The 14,870-nt window shown below is 50.0% G+C and overlaps 5 protein-coding genes across 5 annotated transcripts; 3 read left to right on the forward strand and 2 right to left on the reverse strand.

Moving 5' to 3' along the window:
• Positions 1-81: 81 nt before the first annotated feature.
• Positions 82-3,149, forward strand: CI109_101157 (uncharacterized protein; the record flags this gene model as incomplete). Its single annotated transcript, XM_032002808.1, has 8 exons — positions 82-177; positions 306-723; positions 878-1,065; positions 1,130-1,175; positions 1,250-1,462; positions 1,556-2,196; positions 2,323-2,434; positions 2,497-3,149. The coding sequence occupies 8 exons, from the start codon at positions 82-84 to the stop codon at positions 3,147-3,149; spliced, it is 2,367 nt and encodes a 788-aa protein (XP_031863147.1).
• Positions 3,150-3,245: 96 nt separating this feature from the next.
• CI109_101158 (uncharacterized protein) lies at positions 3,246-4,767 on the reverse strand (the record flags this gene model as incomplete). The annotated part of the gene is made up of 7 exons (XM_032002809.1): positions 3,246-3,287; positions 3,355-3,517; positions 3,580-3,800; positions 3,890-4,002; positions 4,059-4,265; positions 4,362-4,481; positions 4,602-4,767. 7 exons carry the CDS (start codon positions 4,765-4,767, stop codon positions 3,246-3,248), a joined length of 1,032 nt encoding a protein of 343 aa, XP_031863148.1.
• A 1,040-nt stretch (positions 4,768-5,807) lies between these two features.
• Positions 5,808-7,419, forward strand: CI109_101159 (uncharacterized protein; the record flags this gene model as incomplete). The annotated part of the gene is made up of 4 exons (XM_065966912.1): positions 5,808-6,005; positions 6,087-6,414; positions 6,480-6,987; positions 7,056-7,419. 4 exons carry the CDS (start codon positions 5,808-5,810, stop codon positions 7,417-7,419), a joined length of 1,398 nt encoding a protein of 465 aa, XP_065822984.1.
• Positions 7,420-8,802: 1,383 nt separating this feature from the next.
• CI109_101160 (uncharacterized protein) lies at positions 8,803-11,393 on the reverse strand (the record flags this gene model as incomplete). The annotated part of the gene is made up of 11 exons (XM_032002811.1): positions 8,803-8,914; positions 8,971-9,043; positions 9,120-9,172; positions 9,229-9,300; positions 9,386-9,581; positions 9,653-9,689; positions 9,743-10,320; positions 10,404-10,546; positions 10,606-11,114; positions 11,174-11,230; positions 11,304-11,393. 11 exons carry the CDS (start codon positions 11,391-11,393, stop codon positions 8,803-8,805), a joined length of 1,920 nt encoding a protein of 639 aa, XP_031863150.1.
• Positions 11,394-11,838: 445 nt separating this feature from the next.
• CI109_101161 (uncharacterized protein) lies at positions 11,839-14,688 on the forward strand (the record flags this gene model as incomplete). Its single annotated transcript, XM_065966913.1, has 10 exons — positions 11,839-12,389; positions 12,466-12,576; positions 12,628-12,989; positions 13,053-13,264; positions 13,318-13,374; positions 13,562-13,637; positions 13,697-13,921; positions 13,986-14,187; positions 14,243-14,456; positions 14,506-14,688. The coding sequence occupies 10 exons, from the start codon at positions 11,839-11,841 to the stop codon at positions 14,686-14,688; spliced, it is 2,193 nt and encodes a 730-aa protein (XP_065822985.1).
• Between the last annotated feature and the right edge of the window lie 182 nt (positions 14,689-14,870).

Below are 14,870 nucleotides of genomic sequence, written 5' to 3' on the forward strand. Positions count from 1 at the left end.
CGCGCTATCTTTAGATTGTTATTGAGTTCTGTGTCTCTTTAACCGTAACCCGGGTTTCGAACATCCTGCTCATTGCTAAATATGCTGGGAGGTTTTGCTGCTCGTCGAGCTCTTCGTACCAGGGCGACCACTGTCCAACGGTGTGCGTCAAGTCTAGCTCGAGCTCAACGAATATGGGTAAGTGCTTTAATCTTCGGCACCTTTACGTACCAATCACGAAAGCGATCTTCTCGCTCGTCAAGCAGTGCTATATGGACTGTTAGACTTTACTGTCCACACTATCATGCTGACACTTCTGTCTATAGGGAAACCGCCTCGTTGTATCGGAAGAGGTCACTCATGCACTTGAGACTTCTTCCCCCGTGATAGCTCTCGAATCCGCCATCATCACCCACGGTATGCCCAACCCGACCAATCTCACTACCGCTCAGTCACTCGAACGTATCATCCGATCTAAGTCCGTCGTTCCCGCAACCATCGCCTTGATCAAGGGTAGAATCCACGTTGGTCTTTCCGACTCACAGCTCACGGAGTTGAGCGATCCCCAGTCGGAAATTGCACGAGGGGGTGTCAAAGTCTCAAGGAGGGATTTGGGTCCTGCTATAGCTTTGGGAAAAACGGGAGGGACAACTGTGGCGGGGACAATGTATGTAGGTAGTAGTTTGGGAATCAAGGTTTTCGTGACTGGCGGAATTGGCGGTGTTCACAGAGGTGCCGAAAGCAGTGAGTGGTTGCCGCCCAATGGCCTCATTTGCATTTGTGGTTGCTGATCATTCTTCCTCCTTGATTCTTTACAAATTTCTCATCCTCCTCCACCCACATGCACATCTTGTCTGTCTCCTCTCTGCCTCATCCTTCCTCTTTTCACCCCGCTCAGGCATGGACATCTCGGCGGACCTTATCGAACTTGGCCGAACCCCCATGGCCGTCATTTGTGCCGGAGCCAAATCCATCCTTGACATTCCTCGTACGTTGGAAGTCCTCGAGACTCAAGGTGTATGCGTAGCTACGTACGGAGGAAAACAGGACTTCCCAGCCTTCTATCATCCTTCTTCGGGATGTCAGGTGAGCGCAGCCACCTATTGAACATCTGTTACCAAGTCACGAAGGTAGCTAATGATCTTGGCAGAGCCCTTGGAGAGTACCGGATGCTTCGAGTGCTGCTAGTCTGATTCGTGAGTTTCCCTGCTGAAGGTTGCTTTGGACCGAAAGGTCTGTCAGCTGACTAAATTGACATTTACACTTACAGACACTTCCCTCACTTTACCCACTCCGCTCAGTACCCTTCTCGCCGTGCCAATACCTTCCGAACATACCGAAGCCGGTGCAGCTGTCCAATCTTCGGTAGAGCAAGCTGTACGAGAGAGCATCGAACAAGGTGTTGACAAACGGGGGAAGGAAGTGACGCCTTGGTTGTTGAAACGTGTGGGCGAGTTGACCAAGGGGAAAGCTCTCGAACTGAGTGAGTGATTGGGTCACTCGAAATCTCGCCCGCTGCTTAGCTTAGAAATAGATTGCTGAAGCTGACCATGTTCTCCTCATGCCTTGTAATTAGATGTCAAGCTGATAGAGAACAATGCGCGAGTCGGAGCCGAGGTCGCTATCAAGGTTGCAGAGCTTTTCCAGACCCAGCATGCATCGAGTTCCATCTATTATTCACCAGCAGCACCATCATCTAGCTCTTCACCCACTTCCACTGTCAGCTCTACAGTCTACCCGTCTTCCAGCCCCAGCCCCAGCAAGCCATTACCCCCACCTTCCGTACTCGTCTTTGGATCTGCCGCGATCGATCTTACGTCCACTTCGCCCCAGACTCTGGTACCAGGAACGACTACGCCGGGTACGGTCTTCCTCTCTCCAGGAGGTGTTGGCCGGAACATAGCAGAGGCTACTCAGAATCTTCTTTCTGCCGGTAGTGTCCAGCTCATTTCAGCCTACGGTCTCGCTTCGGATCGCATACCCACTTCCAGCGACGTTGATCGCACGACGATAGAACAACATAGAGGAGAAGGAGAACCCGATGCATTTGGCAAGTTGTTGAAGATCGAACTTGGCTCAGCTGGACTGAGGACAGACGGATTGATTGGTCGTCAAGGAGGGAATACGAGTGTGTGCAGTTTGACACTAGAGAAAGATGGTGATCTAGTTGCTGGAGTGGCGGATATGGGCATTGTGGAGACACTGACGGCTGATGTGGTGAGTCATTATTGGGTTCACACCGTGTGTATATTCAGAGATACTTACGTAGTCTTGCTCCTGTCTTGAGCGCATGTCGTTAAAAGACGAGTCTAGGGAGGGAAGCTGATGTATGATGTCTCACAGATCGAACAAGCTATTCGGGAGAAGAGACCAAAGATGGTGGTTTTCGACTGTAATCTCCTCGAAGGGGTGATCATGACTCTATTGGAGACATGTCAATCGCTGAATATCCCAAGTAAGTCCAGCTTTTCTCCCCTCAGACTACAGCTGAGATTCTCATCTCTCTACCACTTTTAGCATTCTGCGATCCAACCTCCACACCCAAACTCCCCCGTCTCTTACCTTCCCTAATCTCCTTACTTCCAACCTCACCCACATCGCCTCGTCCCCTATCTCATCTATCACCTAACGTTCTCGAACTTGATCTACTACATAATCTGCTCACATCCACTGTCGAGGACAATGACAGTTCTTCCCATTCGAAATTAGTCTGGGAATACATAAATTCTCTGAACCTCGATTCGGATTGGCGGAATTCCATCGAGAGATTCACTTCGTCCAAAGAGAGAGAATGGATAAGGAAGGAAGGAGTGGTACAGAAGATGGTGACGCTCTTACCGTTCATCGGGGAATTTTGGGTGAAAGCTTCAAATAGAGGGTTATTACATCTTCGTCTTACTTCTTCCCCACCACCACCATCTGGATCGCCAATCAGTATCGTTCAGAAACTTGGTGGTGTTCATCAAGGGAAGTATCTCGCTTTGACACATTATTCCGCGCCAAAGATTGACATGGCCGACATTGTCTCGACGACAGGAGCAGGGGATACGCTAGTAGGCGGACTTGTAGCTGGATTAGTAGATAGTAAGAGCAGTCAAGAAGAAGTCTGGGTGGATAGAGCATTACAGAGAGTGGTGAAGAGTCTCAAGAGTCGTAGGGCCGTGGGATAGAGAAACATCAGATGAAAACTTGAATGCATCACACCAAACACTCGTACTCCACTTGACTCCCGTGGAGCGAAACCTCACACGATGAGAATCCTTCGATTATGCTTCCCCATCAGCACCTTCCGCATCGCTCTCCTCAATCTGCATCACATTCTATCAGCGGACAGTCTCATCATGAATAGCCACTGCTTCAGTCATTGCCACTCACATCACTCTCGTTGGCCGCCTTGACCTTCCTCTCATTCTTGGGAGCCGAGGGTTTCCCACCGCTGTGCGAGATACGTCGGGAAGGATTGGCAGGGAAGAGCTCAGGCAAGCCGGAGACGTCCTTCTGAGGAGGGACGAAAGCGTTCTCGGCTCCGATCGCCGACCTATCAGCGAGTTCATCTTAGCAATATGCTCGCTTCCGTGGCCGGATGGTGAGTGGACTCACCTAGCCCAGAAGAACAAAGCTTGTCCGATCGTAGGGTCTTCCGTGTTGAATGGCAACACATGAGAAGTCCATCCGTGGGTTCTGTCCTTGTTGAAATAGCCAAATGTCCATCGTTGCCAGTCTGTCAAGACGTAGTATTGACATCCGAGACGTTTGGCTGCTCCCCAAGATCGGGACCAGTACCAAGAGGCTTTGGAGCGAGTGTCGTAGCGGTAGGGACCCTGATGAGAGAACGGAAATCAGGCCTCATGCTCAGGTATCAAATGCACTTGGGCCCACTGAGATAGTAAATTTGGTAGTATTCACTCACATTGACGGTGTACTCTTCCCAATCAGCACTTGTAAAAGCCGAAGAGTTAATAGTCCTCACGACGAGCTTGACCTCGTCCGAGCCCTGCTGCATAAGGTAGAACTCGCCGGAACCTGATTTTCACATGGCTTCAGCTGGATATGATAGTAAAAGGTGGCAGCTGACTCACCCATTGGAGACTTGTTGTACTTGAAAGTCCAAGCCTTGGTCTTCCCATCCTCCACCTTCGGTACCTCGAGCTCTTCGCCACCGTCACTCTCGTATCCGGCCCTATCGAGCGCTTGAGCTCCCTGAGGTCCGACATTGAGGTCGGACTCATCGGCATCGAGAGCGGTGAGCGCGGACGAGACAGCGGCAAGAGGGAGAGTGGAGAGGCCTGCCTACGTGGTCAGCGATAGGTGCCGGAGGAAGGTGTGATGAGCCTGTAGGAGAGGCTCGTAGATCGAGGGTGGTTGGAACAGCGGTTACATACATTTCTGCAGATCACTAGGTGATCGAAGAGGGTTGGGAATCTGAGTAAGAGCCTGGGCAATCTTCGGGTACTTGTAGGCTGGGTGAGGAGTGATGGGCTCGGTGGGAACGGTCTTCCAGACTATTTGGTTCGATTGTAGGTTAGCTCATTCATCAAGTCACAGAATGCCGGCGTCGTTTGGAGAGATGAGACAGGGCAAAGGGAAGGGTAGGTGGTTATATATTTCGAGATATAGCTCACACTTCTTCACTTCGTCCTCAAAACCCTCAATCTCCTGAACACCCTTCAAAGACCCATCCCAAGACGCACGGGGACCGGTACCACCCGTTCCAGGAGGATACTGTTCCCTCAAAGCTGGGAGAGGAGTCCCGAAATACTTGTGCAAATCGAGAGGTGGTTGAGGCATTGTGTTATGCTTTTACGTTCTTACAGTATAGACTGATGATAAGAAGAAGAAGAATGCGAAAGAAGAATGATGATTGATGATTGATGATGTGAATACGGTCTAAAGATGGAACGTGACTGTGTGTTCAAGGTGGACGTCTTTTAATGTGGGGCAGGTTGGAGTCCCGGTTATAAGATCGACTAACGTAAACCGGGGCACACGTTGGAATATTCCTCCGAACAATTCCGAGAGTCACAAAGCAACTGAACAGTCATATGCAAACGAGACACATCTGCCTGGGATTGGAGAATGGAGAGACGGCCGACGGAGGTATCGACGGCAATGTTATTGTAAGCAACGACATATAGTCGGAAGACCGTTGCCGTTGCGAGCCGTTTCTCTCCGATGTTTCGATTGGTGGTGCGTGCGACTACTACTGTGAATGCTGGAATCCGTCTGGCGTTCATGAATATACGCTTCCGTGAATGGAGGCGTATGATACAGCGCTTGCACCTGCAGCCTCCGACGATGTGAAGACATTACACTCTGTCCATGATAGCAGATGATCCTACGATTACATCGCCGACTAATACGCTTCTCAAGCGCAGTCGGTAGGCAGGTGGTGCGGGGTCATCTTTGACCCTGTGACCGTGGCACTAACCCGCTCCCTGAACAAAACTGACGACGGAGACCAGCTCCGCCACAGCGAGTTCGAAGCAAAAACGAACGCTTGATGACTATCAACGATTACTGCAAGTGCACGACATCGACTCCATTCGCATCGAAGTCGGGGTTAGTAGTGGTGTCGACCTATCTGGCGATGCTTAGCGACTATAAAATGTTCAAGTCTACTGATAGGTAGCCTCGTCGCGCTTTGATCATCATCCTGACCCTCACAACAGACAAACACAGCCACACACATACACACACAGGGAAAGAAGCAAAACTTAAAAGTCACGATATATTACTCGATCATCCAAGCGTTGAGCCATGCATGTAACTTCACATTTCACTTTGTCTTCTCTCTTTTCTTCTCTTCACTTTCGGCAAGCTCATCCATAATGGCTCCGTCCGTTACTTGCTCTATACAGGGCTGTGAACAGCCGACCATCATAACTAGACCCTTCTGCACTGACTGTTGTAAGTCGCATTGCTGGGATCATATCGAGGACTCGACCACACATCCGTGTTTTGGAAGAGAACGTGTACCGTTCCAACCTAGGGATGAGTCAGAGTTGATAGCCTTTCACACTGAAGAAGTGAGTATACTTGGGCAAGGATGATGCCTACCTTTTCTACTGTACACATGCAGTACACGTGTTGACGCAGCCACCAACCAGTCACTGAAGATCATTCAGAACCTCAATTCCGAAGCGATCAAAGCTGAAGTGGAAGCCTTACGTCCCAACCACAAATGTGCCGTCGTCCACACGCCTACCACGGTCGATCAACTACAACAGCTCACAGGAGGGTACAACTCTCACGTCATCATCGAATTTGACGATGGTCAGAAATGGGTGATGAGAATCAGGAGGAGGGAATGGAAGAAAGGACATCCGGAAGAAGCGTTGAGGATGAACGTGCTGAGTGAAGTCGCAACCATGCGAGCGTTATCGAGAGCTGGTATTCCCGCACCGAATGCTTGGGCACCACCAAACGACAGTCAGGGTAAGTACTGTAGCGACAAGGATGTAGGAATGCAGACTGACTTCGTCGCTACATCGCGTTTACAGCTTCTGCCCTTCCCACCCATCAGTATCTCTACGAAGAGTTCTGTCCCGGTAATGATGCTCATCTTCTCGCTCTCAACTTCTTCTTCAACGAGAAAGAACAGATCTTTGTCAGATCTTACGCGGAATGGATGATCAAGCTCGACTCTTTGAGCTTTGACAAGGTCGGCAGTCTCACCTTTTCGACAGAAGGAGAGATCGTAGTTGGACCTTTGATCGAGCGAGAACCTCACTCCCACACCGAACCATATTTCATCGGTCCATTCAATACTGCCAAGGAGATGTTTGTGGCCAAGATGGACGTCTGGATGAAGGAAACAGTTGAGAAGAAAAGGTATCTTCCGTCCGAGGAACTTGTTAGTTATCTCATGTTGTTGGAAGCGAGAGCACTGGTGGAAGGATGTAAGGAGATGGAGCAGGGACCTTGGTATCTCAAACACACAGATGAAAGGGGAGACCATTTTTGGGCGAATGAAAAGGGAGAACTGGTCAATATCATCGATTGGGAATGGTAAGCATCGGCCTGATATCTGTCTGCAACTCAATCAGTCAGTTGACCCATTCTGTGCGGTCTTCTAGGGCTTCTCTCGTGTCAAAGGGAGAAGCGTTTGCAAGTCCCGCTCTTTTCGTCAGAATAGCATCAGATGACCGTCTGAGTGAACGTGAGATCGCTCTCATCGAAGCGTACGAAGAATTGGGTCGCCCCGACTTGGGCGATCACGTTCGAAGCGGTCGCAAGTTCCGACTCTTGGCAGAAGTCATGAGGACCGCAGATGATGTCGAGAACCTCAACGCCCTTCGACAAGCTTTCTTAGGCTCAACCAACGATAATGCGCAACCACCAGAAACAATTGAGGAATGGGTGAGGATTGCTACACTTCGATATTCGCAAGATTCAGGTCTTGCTACCATACTCTCGAGAGCTCGAGCCAGCCTCAAATGACGAGACAAGACATAAGATATGTGACTGTCGGTAATGCATATGTACATGTATAACTCAACTGAAAAAAAAACCAGAATGTACAGTACATATTGAAGGTTGATTGGGAACCGTAGATCAAGATCGAATGGAATTGCATGGTTTAACAGGTCGTAATTTGAGTGGTAAGCGCACTTGTGCAGCACATCCAAGCGTCAGCCTCATCATTCGGCGTTCATGACATTGGCCTGTTTGGCCAAGTGGTAATCTGCAACACAGTAATGTCCTGGGATCAGCTCATCTGCTCGTGAGAGTAAGGAGTTGTACTTACGCCTAACGCAAAGAGGGTAAGCCCCCTGGAACCACTTTTGACGGTTGGCGTCGCAGCGACGACCGTTGATGCTGTAACAGCATTGCCAGTGGTTGGCACTCGAAGTAGTCAATCGAATGAAAACGATCCTATCGTCTCACAATCAGCCGAATACATAGCTGCGGACCACTATCTCATTCCCTCCCTTTTGATGGGAAGAGGATCATTTCACGCACCTCCACCACGACGTTCCCGGGATTCGTGAACACCCAGGCTCGATGTCGAGCTCGTAATCAGACCACGAGTAAGGGGGAGACCTGCAGTTCAAACTTATCAGCGAGCCACTCGACTTGTTTCACCATAGGCGGTACTACTCATCAGAGGAAACTTGACCTTACATGTTCTTAAGATGACAGTAAATTGATGGTAAGCTGGTATGGGAAAAAGGTGCGTAGAGTCGTAATGGCAGGAATTGGCAAACGAAGAGAGGTTAAGAGAGAGGGTGAGTTTGATGCGCATACAGTGCAGGATTTATATGCATGATACGAGTACACCTTCGCCACCGGAGTGCGAGGAAAGGCGGCAATGCAACGAGGCGAGAAGCACAAGAAGCAACAATGGGAGTGCATGTGTGTGCGCCCTGACAATGGCAAACCTTCGCAGTTGAATGTGTGTGTGTGCGCCGTTCGAGAGGTGAAGCATTGTTGGGGGAATGCTGACACCTTGAGTGTCAATCTGTCAATCTAGTCGTGTGAAAGAGCAGTGTAGTATTCGGAGCGATACGGGGCGCAGGGGGGAGTGTCGAGAAGCCACGAACGATGGCGTCCAAGCGGTATCCACTTGTGTTGTGGAGAGTAGACTAGATGCCCGATCACGAAGGAAAGGGCGCTGGCCACAGCGATACGTGTATGCGAGTTGATGAAACGAGCGCTTTGAAGTACCGTCATCCGTGCCGATAGGCCTGATCGGGGAAGTGCCGAAGTACCGAAGTTTCGGTATACCATGGCCTTGTGACCGAGCTTGTGTATCGCATCTAAGTGTATGTCTTGCATATCGAGAACATTAGGCCTAGAGGCGGTCGAAACTTCTCGTTTTCTTCAATAGCCCTCCAAATCGCAATTTGCCACGAGATCGTCCCACTCCTCTTCTGCCGCCTGTTCTTGTTCGAGAGGTCGAGCCCACTCAATGACCCGTTTGTGCGCCATCACCCTGATATGCCTTTATCAGGGTCTACACATAATCCAGCAGTGGAAAGGGAGACGTACCTGTCCGCAGTAAAGTTCTTCAGCTCAAGATTCTCTAGACTGACAGCTCGAGATATAGCGACATAAGTTTGACCTAAAACGCAAGGTATTTTGGTGAGGACAAGACTACGCGTAATGCTATCGATGATAGGTCGTCATGGGAGACATACCTTCAACAAATATCTTGTTCAGGTCAATCTTGACTCTTTCGATGGTTTGGCCTCTAACCACGCCGAAGGTCAGCAGACGAGCTCAGAGGACAGAAAAACAGAGACTCACTGGCTCTTGTGAATCGTCAATGCCCAAGCCAATATCAGGGGAACTTGATGTCTGGTCGCTTCTGGCTTTCCTCTGGATACGAAATAGCATAACCGATCAGCAGAGTTCGTTGCTGCGAGCGATAATGACGGTTTCTCAACGAGAATGCTGTACTCACAGCGCATTCAAGACGTCGACAGACATTTGAGGTATTATGACTCGTTTCGATTGTTTGCCTGAAGCATGTTTTGACGGCGTGAATTCGACGACGGGCCAAGCTGTATTCGGATCAGGTGCTCCGCCGAACGCGGCAGCAGGTAAGGAGACGCCTTCGGCCATGGCGTCGGCGATCGTCATGAAGTCAACCACGACACCTAAACCCCAATGCAAAACGACGTCAGGGCACTGTTGCTTGTAGAACAAATACTAAGGGTCCAGGACCTACCGGTTGAACCGTTAACGAGCACTCCGTCTTGCATGTTCTAGAGGTAGACTATAAGCTGGCGATCTATTCATTAGTGTCATGCCAACTCACCGTAACAAGCATGACCAGTGCGCCGACTTTCAACTCAAGCTCCTTTGGCCAGATCGTGTTCCTGTCCAAGCTGGCTGTTGCTTGTGGTTGATCGAGTGCATACCCACTTGAAGTAATGCCTGGAACATCCCACGCCAGGAAAATCTGTATGGGCGTTTTCAACGCCGCTAATCTCGCAGCATTGATAGTCGCCACTTCACTCTTCTGCGGGTACAGGCCGACGGGTTCGATTCCCCCTTCATATTTCACTTCCCTCTCCAGTGATTTCAGCATAAGAGCATCTTGATCGCTAATCATACCTCGACGCATTCCCTCCAGTACTCGGACGAAACGATCTTCCTTTTGTCGGAACACCCGAGTGAGAGACATCATGTTGTTTTTCTCTTGATTGAAGATCTGAGGCCATGATGTGGCTTCGAACGCAAAGGCGTACGTGTTTGAGCCCTTGGCGACGGGTGGAAGTTGGAAAAAGTCTCCAGAGAGAATTAGTTGAAGACCACCAAAAGGACGTGGATCACGTCTGATCTTCCGAGCGATTTCTTCTAGCTTGTCGAATAGAGTCGCGTCGATCATCGAGACTACGTGAAGCAGACGTAAGGATCTTGATGAGCTTGAGCAGCTAAAAGTTGCCATCCAAGTGTCATGAACATTTCGAACTCACCCTCGTCGATAATGAGAGCTGCTGTGGTCCTCCAACGGGTCGAAGTGATCTTGTTCCGCAAGATCTTCTCATACAGCTTCTGCGCTGGCAAGTCTCCCAATCCAATTCCCGCCCACGAATGTATCGTCGACCCTCCAATATTTCTGCTCGGCTCGCATTCAGGTCAGTTGGATACACACACGGAAGCTCAGGTATGACTTACACTCCTGCCATACCCGTACTAGCTGTGACACCCAACTTCCACCTTTTCACTTCTGCCCCTACATCCGCTCCGCTTTTTCTGCCTCGACCTAAACCATCATCATTCAGATAGTCCCTCCAGTTCTTCTCCACGTTGTCTTCTTCCTTCTTCTCGTTCTCCTTGAAGGTTCTGATGATCGCTCGAAGCAGGACCGACTTTCCAGTACCAGCAGAACCTGTGAAGAAGAAGCTTTCTCCTTCCAATATCCGAGCTAGGATTCGGGATTGCTGTTCCGACAAAGGTGGATCTGCCGCACTTTGCTGGATGACGGCGGACTTGCCTATATCGACCTCTTGATCAGTAGAGCGTGCTTTGACGTCCGGGACTGGACGGGGGGAGGGGGATCTTCTTCGCTTGTGCGAGTTGTTGTAGTCGTGGTCGCGGTCGTGGTGGGGTCGTCGATGTCCCTGTGCGTAGTCGTAGCTCGATTGTGACGATCTGTCCATGCGCTTACCCATTCCCGACCAGGTCTGTGTTTGTCCGTAAGCCCGATTGCGATAAGACAAAGCGATAAGAGCTTCTTTCTCACCTCAGCTTCCTGATATGTTGGGAATGCCTTATGGACCGCACCTGGAAATCCGGAAACCTAGATGGTAGGCAGAAAACGTCAGTCACCTGCGCCTGCAACATACGTATAAGATTCGTGCCGAGCAGCTCACTTGTTTCTGAGCTTCATCCCAGGTCGTGTACACACCCGGCTGTCTCCCCCTCATCACACCATAGAACTTGACCTTGGCCGATTTGGGCATGGTCCTTTATGAAGCGAAAGCTTGTCGGCCAAGTCGTAAGCTGTGGTGCATGTGTTGCTGGGGGCGATCATGCGGTCAAAGAGATATTGCCAGATCATCGTAGCATTGTGGCTGATCTTAGATGGTGAAGTTGTCTGCGCCGTTTGGACCTCTGTGTGAGGGAATCACGTCGAAAACAAGTTACGAGGAAGAGGACATGGCGAGTGGAGGGAAGAAACGCTCGAGCGCATAATTCAGGTATTGTAATATTGTAATGCCAATTAGAAACACTTTGTATTGATGTGTTTGTAATCGGTTCCTGAGCAACGTGCTTTCGGTCACCGGGGAAAGTTCAAGCATGGACCTCCACATATCACGTCCACTCACTTCTGGCCGACCACACTTAACGGACGTGCTGATCCAAAGTGAAACTTGTTCACTATTGTACGTCAACAACCAACCCAGAATGATCAGGACACGCTGGTTGAGGTCCCTCAACGGCGACCCATTCAGTCCAAGACCCAAAGTCCCGGGTCGTCACTGCTTGCAAGCATTCTACGCTTGGTTCCATTCTACGTCAATCACCAAGGCAGCGCCACTTCTAGCCGAATCGTTTTCACCACCTCCGTCGAGCTTCCACACAGACCTCGATCGATGTGGAATTGCTGGTACCCACATAGCCTCACCTAAACCGCTCGGCCAGGTGTCAGGTGGTTCCAAGATCAGTCTCTACCCGTACCAACGTGCAATGATACAAGCAAGCTTACAGACTCTCGCATCCGGTAAAAGACGATTCGCAATCTCCGCCCCAACAGGTTCGGGCAAGACGGTTGTCTTTACCCACCTCATCCCTCTTATACCTGACTTGTCTGAGTCGAAGGCAGGCAAGGTCTTGATCATGTTGAACAAGGTAAATCTGGTGCGACAGACGGAATTGGCGGTGAAAAGGATGTTGGGTGGTCAATACCTGGTGGAGCTCGAACAGTCCGATTCAAAGGCTAGCGAATCGGCTGACATGTGAGTATCGTAGCGTAAACTCAACCGGTCCTAAAGTATCATATCCTATGCACTGCTGACATGCGGGGACGCTTAGAATCATCGGTACCGTACAAACTCTTCGTAATCCCGACCGGTTGAGAAGGTTCGATCCAGCGGACTTTAAGCTGGTCGTGGTGGATGAGGCTCATCATTCAGCTGCTCCGTCGTGAGTGAACTGTATGACGATGCGAGAAACTGATCTAATTGAATTGATTAGGTATTTACAACAGTTGCACTATTTCAATGACGAGGTAACCCTTCCCCTTGACACAACACCAATTTCCACCCACTCACACGGTCATAAAGTTCCCATAATTGGGCTCTCTGCCACTTTGAATCGACACGATGGCCTTGCCCTCGGCTCAGTATTTCAGACCATTGCGGACAGTACCGACTGCAGGACATTGATCCAAGAGGGATTTCTTGCCCGACCCGAGATCAAGCAAGTCGAGGCAGAGCTGAATCTTGAAGATTCCGACGTGAATAAAGAGGGCGAGTGGAAGACCATCGCGTTGGCGCAGAAAGTGAACAAAACATCGGTGAACCGAATTATTGTTCGCACGTATCTCGAGCAAGCTAGTGAGTAACATCCCTCTACAGTATCAGGTCAGACCCGCATGTGTGACTTGATGGTGCCGTTAGAGGAACGACGATCAACTCTGGTCTTTTGCGTGGATCTCGATCATGTCGAAGCATTAACAAAGATTTTCCAAGACCTTGGGATCGATGCCAGATCAGTGTCTTCCAAGATGAAAAGTGATACCGTGCAGAGAACACTCGACGAATTTAGACAAGGGAAATTTCCAGTGTTAATCAATTGTGGCATCTTGACGGAGGGAACGGACATACCAGAGGTGGGTATCAGTCCGTTTCCTGTCTTTTCTCATCTCACACTAACAGGGTACAGATTGACTGCATCATTCTGGCAAGACCAACTCGAAGCAAGCCGCTTCTCCAGCAAATGGTACATATCCATCTACTACCAGCTAGGATTTGCGCCAGGTTGACGTTGCCCACATATTGGTCGAGGATTACGTCTTTCCCCTCATACAGGCAAGGCAAACTGCCTCGTGTTTGATGTATGCGACACGATCACCAATAAAAAATACGATTCAATCACCCCAACTCTTTTTGGCACCCCGGTCGATCAGGCTGGTAGCAAGGGCAAGGGACAAGAGGATGCAGACTTAGAACCGGATTCAGCAGACAGGTGCGAAGATGAGTCGGGTGTGTAATTTGGTACTCTGGATAGCTCACGGGCATACTGACTGTCCAACATCATATAGCAGACAAAGTGGCCTCTCAGATGCAAGTCATGGATTCTTCAGCCAGCGAGAACTCAGAGATGACACCTATGAACGAAGAAGAGGACCCGTCCGGTTTTACTCTCAACTACATCGACATTAGCAACCCGTTCCGGCTCGCTTCGCCCTTGCTTCACGTCGTCAACAAGGTCTCAGTCAATGCGTGGGTGGCATGTGGTGAGGACAAATACGTCCTTGGCTTCTTCGGTAAGTCCCACATTTCCAATGACGGACGCAAGGCTGAGCTTTGACACATCGTTGCACACGGTAGATAGATCTTGGTTGTCGATCGTGTGCAGCCTCGAAGATTCTTCTCCTTGGGTGGTCCAACATAATTCCTGTCCGGACATTTATCGGAGAAAGCACCGCCTGCGACGGACGGTCGATATCGGCAGCGCCCTCAGCTTGAGCGAGGCTCTTGAGCAGGGAGACCGATACGCAGAGGATTTTTGCGACAAAGACCAATATTCACAGTAAGTGCGGGTGACTCCACAATTGATATGGCACACTTTGGTGACGCTTCTACAGGCTATCACGGTACGCGCCTTGGCGCAGGAAGCCGCCATCGCCAAGAATGATACAGACATTGACAGATATCATGAGTTCTTCAAAGAAGAGCTTGAAATCGTCCACAAATACAGACGTGCAGAAGCTTTTGGACGAAGAGGTCGAAATGGCCAAGCTCACGGCGGGCGAAGCAAGTGCAATCATGACTGCCTGGATTCACGGTCGCAAACGAACGGTATGTGGATGGTCTTGGCTCTCGAGCCCAAGCTAAACGAGTTTCACAGCCTCGATCCGGCGAGACTAGGCATGATCAAGTGCATAAGAGGAGTGAAAGGGAGGCTGTCTCCATTCAGATCTCGAAGTCTCCCTCGCCAGTCATCGAAACCGTTCCCGATAGCACTGGAGAATCCTCGATGAAATCAGATTCGGAACCGTGGTGGAAAGTCTTGCGACAGTTGCTCTGGTAGTTTATGTAGCATGCTTATCAGAACATAACTATGCTTCAGATGAAGCTTGATCAATACTATCACATGCCCATGCATATCGTTCCGGTTCGCTATATGATATGACGTCCAAAAGCCATTCGCCAAAACGTGCCGCAGCGATTGAGAAGTGACCTCCACCCGGTCTCTCCACTTCTTGATCGTTT

This window comes from Kwoniella shandongensis, chromosome 2 (assembly GCF_008629635.2).
Source record: "Kwoniella shandongensis chromosome 2, complete sequence".
Lineage (NCBI taxonomy): Eukaryota > Fungi > Basidiomycota > Tremellomycetes > Tremellales > Cryptococcaceae > Kwoniella > Kwoniella shandongensis.